This window comes from Helianthus annuus, chromosome 8 (assembly GCF_002127325.2).
Source record: "Helianthus annuus cultivar XRQ/B chromosome 8, HanXRQr2.0-SUNRISE, whole genome shotgun sequence".
NCBI classification, from domain to species: domain Eukaryota; kingdom Viridiplantae; phylum Streptophyta; class Magnoliopsida; order Asterales; family Asteraceae; genus Helianthus; species Helianthus annuus.
The window spans coordinates 118,151,814-118,159,690 of record NC_035440.2 but is presented as its reverse complement, the minus strand read 5'-3'; the positions used below and the strand labels follow the sequence as shown (position 1 = coordinate 118,159,690).

The 7,877-nt window shown below is 36.6% G+C and overlaps 1 protein-coding gene across 1 annotated transcript; it reads right to left on the bottom strand.

Moving 5' to 3' along the window:
• Nucleotides 1-3,633: 3,633 nt before the first annotated feature.
• On the bottom strand, nucleotides 3,634-7,437 carry LOC110870660. The gene is made up of 9 exons (XM_022119839.1): nucleotides 7,248-7,437; nucleotides 7,043-7,087; nucleotides 6,875-6,928; nucleotides 5,983-6,181; nucleotides 5,381-5,662; nucleotides 5,046-5,304; nucleotides 4,389-4,963; nucleotides 4,328-4,331; nucleotides 3,634-4,173 (listed from the first exon to the last, which is right to left on the bottom strand). Exons 1-9 carry the CDS (start codon nucleotides 7,435-7,437, stop codon nucleotides 3,634-3,636), a joined length of 2,148 nt encoding a protein of 715 aa, XP_021975531.1.
• Between the last annotated feature and the right edge of the window lie 440 nt (nucleotides 7,438-7,877).

Below are 7,877 nucleotides of genomic sequence, written 5' to 3'. Positions count from 1 at the left end.
ACAAGCAAAGATTCAAGTGTGGGGTATTTGATATGCACAAAATGCAACATATAAATTATATCAATTATGGCATAAAACTAACCCTTTTTTGGTACTATTGTTGGAAAAAGTGTGCTTTTGTCTTCCTTTTGTATTTTCAGGATTAAATGAGCTCAAATTAACAAAAGAAGCAAAAAGACAGCAAAATCCAACATAAATACAAGAAAATGAACGAAAGTGGCATGCCCGACCCCCCGACAGCATCTTCCTAAGCAAAACTGAGAAGACAAAAGACTGAACACGCCCCGTGCTCAGCGAGCACGGGGCCGTGCCCAAGTAGCAGCAGAAAAGACAAACCCATAGAAGCTTCTACTGCCCACCATGGGGCCGTGCCCAGCGGACACGGGGGCGTGGTCAACTTCCTGCAGGCGCATTTATTGTAATTGCGAATTGCAATTAATGAAGAGAGAGAGTCAGATGGACACGGGGCCGTGCCCAGCGGACACGGGGCCGTGCCCGAGTTTCTATCCAGCCTATAAATAGGAGTGTTTGGAGCTCATGCAACTCATCCCTTGGCACACCACCTCTCTCACACTTCACCCACCACCCACCACCACCATAACACCATCATCCACCACCATCATCCATTGTCCATCATAGAGTGTGTGAGTCGTCTCGGGATCCAAGATTGATCGTAAGAGTTCTTGACAATCAAAGGCCATGTTTGCCTAAGTCTCTTACATCACTTGGTGAAGACAAGTGTTTAGTGTAATACTTTCTATTTTTAATCTTTTGCACTTTTTAATTGGTTTTGTATTAATGATTTAAATTACTAGTTTCTTATGTTGAAGGTGATTCTTCCTTATCGTTTGTCCGTGGCGTCTTGGCATTATTTTACTGTCTATATAAAATAAAAGATTTTCACCATTTATATCTCCACGGTCTATATGGAGGTATGTTGGCTACCTGGTCGGGGGTTAAGGGAACGGTTTGGTAAGAGTCTTGCCATTGTTCAATGTATAGATCCTGCAAAGGACCTGGATCAAATTTAGTAGGACCTCCTTCAATACCCAAAGGTATTGGATGGCGGGGGTCCAAACTCTTTGATCTCCTCATAAGTTAAACTACTATTAAAACTTTAACCCAGCTACTTAGGACAGTATCCCTGCTGACTCAGACTACTTAGCTGAGGGTAACGTCGCCTTCAAAAGAGGGGCCTACCACATTATGCATTAATAACTTAATTAATTATCTTTCAATAATCCGACCCTTTAGGATTGTATCCTTGCTGACTCAAACTACTGCGTTGAGGGTAACGTCACCTTCAAAAGAGGGGCCTACTACAATAACTAAGATAATCTCTTAAACAAGTGCAAAAGTGCGAAAATAATCAAAGGTTACACTAACACACGAGTCGGATCCAAGTGATTCATCTTGTCTATCTTTTTTTATTTTTATTTTATTTTTCAGCATTTTAGTTAATTTTATTTTCTTAGTTTAAAAATCTTTTTCTAACATTTTGATTTGATTAGACGTTGAGGATAAACCGGTACTAAAAGCTCTTGTGTCCTTGGACGACCTCGGTATCTTACCAACACTATATTACGTCCACGATGGGTGCACTTGCCCATATGTGTGTTTAGTGTTAGTGAATATCGTGTTTTATAAATTTAAAACTTGGCAAAAAAGTGTAAAAGGGCTTAAAATATATACCTAAAATACATTACACCTAACGCACATCAGCAATCCTCCCACATGAACACCTTTTCATCTTTTTTGAGAGGTAGATGAATTGTAAAGAAAAAAAGGATATAAGAAAATGAAATATTTGAATATAGTTGGGATGATGGATCTACAAGAAAGATCTGTACCAAGGATTTGTGGGTCCCACTATAATAACGTATTATTTTCTCATTACCCACGTCCATACATTTCTTTCTTTTTTTATTTTTTATTACTTTTTTCTTTTATTACCGTGGGGCCCTATCCCTAAAAACTGTTTTACTATAATTCAATTTGTGTACCCAAAAACACAAAAAAATACACCCCAAAAAAGAAGTAACAACACACAAACTAGATGTTTTTTTTTATTACGTATTACACCAGTAAAAATTACAAAATCATTAGATACATACATTGCTCCTTAGTTAATGTTGATAACCTGATACTACACCTGATTTCTAATTAAGCTAAAAACATACATAGATCTTCAAAAACAACATAATTAGAAAAACACAACAACAACACCTGATTTCTACTTGACCTTCTTCATGTGAACCACTTTTTACACTTGCATGGGTTTGGTGGGACGGGGAAAACTGATATATTTATTGGGAAATATGAATCCCACTCAATTTCGCTCATCCACGAGACATCATCAACCCAATCGCTGGTTTTGGGATCATCAACATGTCTCTTTGTTGGGTATACTGTAGGCTCGTCGTTAGGCATCACGTTACCGGTAGCGTATGTATCAAACCCAGTAGGTTCACCCTTAGGTACTACATTTGGCTCCGTCTTGACTATAGAGTTAACGCTAGGCTCATTTTTCGGTATTGCTCGCGACATAGGCTTCGCATGGGGTTCCACCTTTGGGGTCAAACAAATTACTTCTCTTTCCGCGGGGGTGCCCATCACTGGTAAAGATCTTCCTAAGCGTCTGCATGAGCATAGGGGCTAAAGGGGTTGTTTCATGCATATCGCCAACCCTGGGTGGAGTTGATGCATACTTTCGAAGTGTCTTCCCAACATTAATAAACTCATTTTTCCAGGCGTGAGATCGATCACCTTAACATCCGGAACTTTGGAAACCGTGGATGGCCTCTTATGCATTGTTATGCTTTGTGTGTGATAATTAGTTTAGAATGGTTTGTGGATGTACATATTATGTATGCTGAAACTATTTATAATGAAAAAATAAACTTTGGGGAGTGGATGGTGGTGATTAGATATGAAAATTAATGACAAATTAAATGCAACACCAGATAAAAGGAGAAAGTAACAAAAAGATACATCTTGTTATATTTATTCTATAAAAATTTATCTACTACTTGACCATATAAAAAGTTGTTACTTTATGTATAATATATAAAATTTGTTACAATAACAAGTAATATTCATCCAGATATATTATCTCTTTAAGAAAAAAAACCGCTTGTGTTTTGTAAAAAAAATACAAAAAAAAAAGAGACTACAAACTAGTATATGTGGTTACAATTTTTTTTGTTACTGGTTTTTGTAACGAAATAGGTCATTTTCTCGGTAATTATATACATAGGATGTAACGTGCAAAAAAAATACAGATAACAACGTTTACTTTTCACACAAACATTGTGGATATCATTTTATGATGCCACTGATCAATTAAACCATAGTCGTTAGAAAGTAAAGATAGTAAATTAAACTGAAAACCAAACTACATACCAAACCTACATACATCCTAACATGCAAACATATGCATGTGCATCCATTTTCAGATAATCTACACATGCAAACATGTGCATGTACAAAAGGCAGCCCAAGAAATACAAAAGGGATGATCAAAGTTTAGTTGCGCTCCACTAAAATGGAGTCCAAAAAGCGGGCGTCATAAGGTAAACCTAATATAAAAGTTTTCAAAACACGCACAACACACGCATCGAAAGAAATACCAAATCAAGTGGACTCCTGACTCCCAGAGCTTGAGTCATCATCCTCGTTAGCCGATTGCTTCTTCTTCTTCTTTTTCTTGCAATTTCTTGAATCATGCCCAATCACGTACTTCATACATATTCGGCAAAGCCTGGGTGTTTTGGGAGGTTTGACGGCAGAGTTGCTCATTGCGTCCTGAGCTGGTCTAGACGATCGTCGACATTTGCCGCATCCTTTGTTCCTGACCCCGTCTGGGTTGTTGAGAGTTACATCCCCATCTAAAGAAACACCAAGTAATTCTTCAACAGCAGCATAGTTATCATTGTTGGCTTCGTCATCATCAACTGGTCCTCCATTTAGTAACTTACATTTCAGTTCCTTTATTTGCTCAGCGAAAGAAGAAAGTCCTCCAACATCACTTCTTAAGGCGTCTACATACTCGGTTACAATCTCAAGAATCTGACTTCTCGCAGCAGCTTGTGGACGGGTGTCAATGCCGTAGCGACTCTCAACAGAAAATAAACTTTTAGGAAGTACGTCCCTAGTCCAACGCTTAACAACAAACTGGGCCGGGATTTTTTCAATATTGTTTACCCGTTAAACACAAAAAATGTGCATACACAGAAATTCAATACGGATGAAGTTATTGCATGAACAAGACACCGACTGATTTCTCAACTCAAGCTTGACCTGCAAAAACACCAAAACACATTCTTACGCTTCTGTGGAAAAAAAAAACATAATGAAAACTTAAACAAAAAATGCCACTATAAGGATACAGCAAGTTACCGTGAATGTGTTGGTTGCATTGTTTCGTTTGTCCAACTGATTCACATAGTAAAACATCATCACAATCCTCTGTGTTTACAATGTAACAAGACAACTTCCCCTTGTATATCTCTTTTCTTACTTCTGTGAAAATGGCATGTGTGTACAACTCAAAAGCGTGCTTCTCGATAGCTAACTCAGTAGTGTCCATGAATACACTAGATGAAGTTTTAAACTCTGCAACACGTTGCCTGTAACGCTGATTGTCTATCCTAGTTTCATAACATAGCATGAACTGAACTAGTGTGTTAGCACTAGAAGAGTGGACCTTGAAGCTTGAGTTAGAGCTTTCACTTCTTGATGTAGTCTTCATCAGACAACACATTGGGATATCACGGAAGTAGGCAGGTACCCATTGGTCCCTAATTGAGTACATATCATTCAACCAGTCGTGATCTTGTAACCCATATTCCTCCATCAAAAGTTGCCAACGCGTCTCAAATATAGATGGCTTCATGTGAATACTCCACACCAAACGATGCATCAATGCCCTTAGCTCAGAGTTTTGTAACAGGTCTCCAGCAATCTATACATAATAGGACCCAAAACTATTAACAAAATGTAACAAAAAAATACCTTCTTAAACGAGATTGATAAATTAATAAAACCTTGATGGGAAGTTTCTTCATAATATGCCACATGCAAAGGCGGTGCCGAGACTCTATGAAAACCTCTAAAATGGCAGCTTTCATTGAAGGGTCCTGGTCCGTCAGAACTAACTTTGGTTGCTTCTTGTGTGCCTTCAGAAATGATTCAAGTAACCACTTGTAAGACTCAGTCGTTTCATTGAATAGCAAGCCAGCACCGAATGTCACACATTGCTTGTGATTATCAACCCCGATGAAAGGAACAAAAATCATGATGTACCTGCGGATAAAGAAAATAAACAAAAGTTAATACTATGTTAAAGGGAAAAAAAGAGTGTCAGTTTGCAAAACCTTACTTGTTAGTGTGATAAGTCGCATCAAAAGCTAACACATCACCAAACACCTCATAATTTATCTTAGAAATTTCGTCTGCCCAAAAAATCAACCTCAGTTGCCCTTTCTCAACCACAAACTCATAGTAAAAGTCTGGTAAGCTCTCCGATCTTTCTTTCAAATGATCTATAAGAAGTTGCGCATCACGGTCACCAACATAAAGCCTAACTGACTGGCTCCAATTCTTAAAATCAGTTGGCGTGCCACGTACGTTGTGATGTCCACCCATCAGAGACACTAAAACTCTGTGAGAAACAATTGGACCAATTTTGGTCAAACTCATGTTATGGATAAACTGTTTGGATGTAAAGGGTAGTTTCCTTGAAATCCTACTTAGGTCACGATTAAAACGCTCAACAAACGGATGATTGTGATGCTCGTGGAACCCTACCACTATGCACAAAGAGCTGTCCTCACAAAACTTAACCAGTATACTAGCCTTGCAATCTGTGACTGTGAAATTACATTGCCTGATAGTCAAGGTTGACTGCTCTAGGGTATCAGTTTACGCTTAATCTGTGGTTTTGAATATTTAGTACACCTTATGTACTGGTGAGTGACAAACCCCTTCCATCTCTTGGTTTGCCCCTTACGAATAGAAAACCCAGAATACACAGCATACTCCTTGTATATTCTAAACACATCCTTCCACGTTTCATATACACAACCAACAACAGGCCTTAAAATAGTAGGAACATTAGGACACCACATTCTAGTGCCATTGGGTGTGTGGTGAACATAAAATTCCTCGTCCGCCTGAATACCTACAAAAAAAAAAAAATAGTTATAACGACGCTGGGCTTGCATATGTATATCATAAAAGTGAAACTTTAAAAAGGTCACAAGTCTTTTACAAAACATTGCATTGTTAATAAATTTTAACAAGTATGAGTTAAAAAAATTACTTATAACATGAAACCTAACAAACTGATGCATTTTATTGTATTGTCAATACAAGTTTAATACGTTTTGCTACGATGGATACAAACATGGTGGTACATTTTTTTGATGTCACCAAAAAGTGTAGATGGTGGTGCATTTTTTTTAGGTGACCCAAAAGTGTAACCTTGAATGTTTTTCCCTTCCAAAAAATATAAAAACTTAATTCATGAAACAAACTTTTTGGGACAGAATAAAATAAATAACATTGTTAATACAAGTGTAAACACATATGTTTTTACCTTCTAAAAAATATAAAAGCTTGTTTCATAAAAATAAAAAATAAAATAGGAGCGAATATAAAAAATGATATTGTTAATACAAGTTTACCACATTTTCTACCAAACAAACCACCACATCATCTGTTTTTTTTTCCTCCTCTACCACTGAGAAAAAAACGCATTCTAATAACAAACTACAAACATTATAACTAGGGGTGTTACAATACCCCTACAGAAAAAAAAAATTCATGCTTTCAGATAAAAACTGAGCTGTGGATAGCAACTCTGTAAAAGTACAATTCTGAACACCATCCTCATCATCATTGGTGCCGTTTTGATGCAGATCTGAGGCTACACATGAAAAAAAAACCAAAAACCAAAAAAAAAAAAAATCAAGAAGAATCCAATGAAAATCTAAACAAGAAAACCTTATTTGCACAAGTACTCGTATGCATCTGGACTCACCAGAATCGTCCACGTTCTCGTTTTCAGATCGGAAAACTTCGAGTGCTGAATAACACACAAAATGTCAGAAAAAAGTAAATATGAAACACAAATATCATAAATCAAATCTATATGATCTATAAATTTATGTAATCTAAATGATAATGTTCTCGCTGCAAATGAAAAGGTGTACATTTAATAAAACCGAAAAAAAAGTATGACTCACCTGGAAACTCTTTAGAAATAGGTTTAGGATCTTCAACAACTCTATTCTCATCCAACACATCTTCATCTTCATTAAATGCAAAATCAGGTAAATGATTATGTGGGACAACATTTAAGGGTGAACCCGGATGGTCATTGAATGTCGCCGTACCACCGTCAACACTCCGAGGTTGATTGTTCAACTCAGCCATGTTAAATGCAAAAACTCTTCAATGGTGTGTCTGGTTTTTTTCTTTCACTCCACTTCTATTTTGGAGAATTGAGATATGAGATATATGACACCATATTTATGATACATAAAACAAAAAGAACTAAAGATATGTGATATATAGAACAAGTACAAATTGTAATAAATGAAACATATGAGAAAAGAAGAAAAGTCTGACGTGCATCAAGTATCTTACCAGACTTACACATTCAGTCAAAGATTAATGGAAATGACGAAAATGCCCTTGTCTCCTCTTACACTTACATGCGACGTGGCTCAATCCTAGCCACATATAAGAGTTTACTGGGTTTTCTTAACTGGGATGAGTTTTCTCATTATAATTAGCCTATATATATATATATATATATATATATATATATATATATATATATATATATATATATATATATATATATATATATA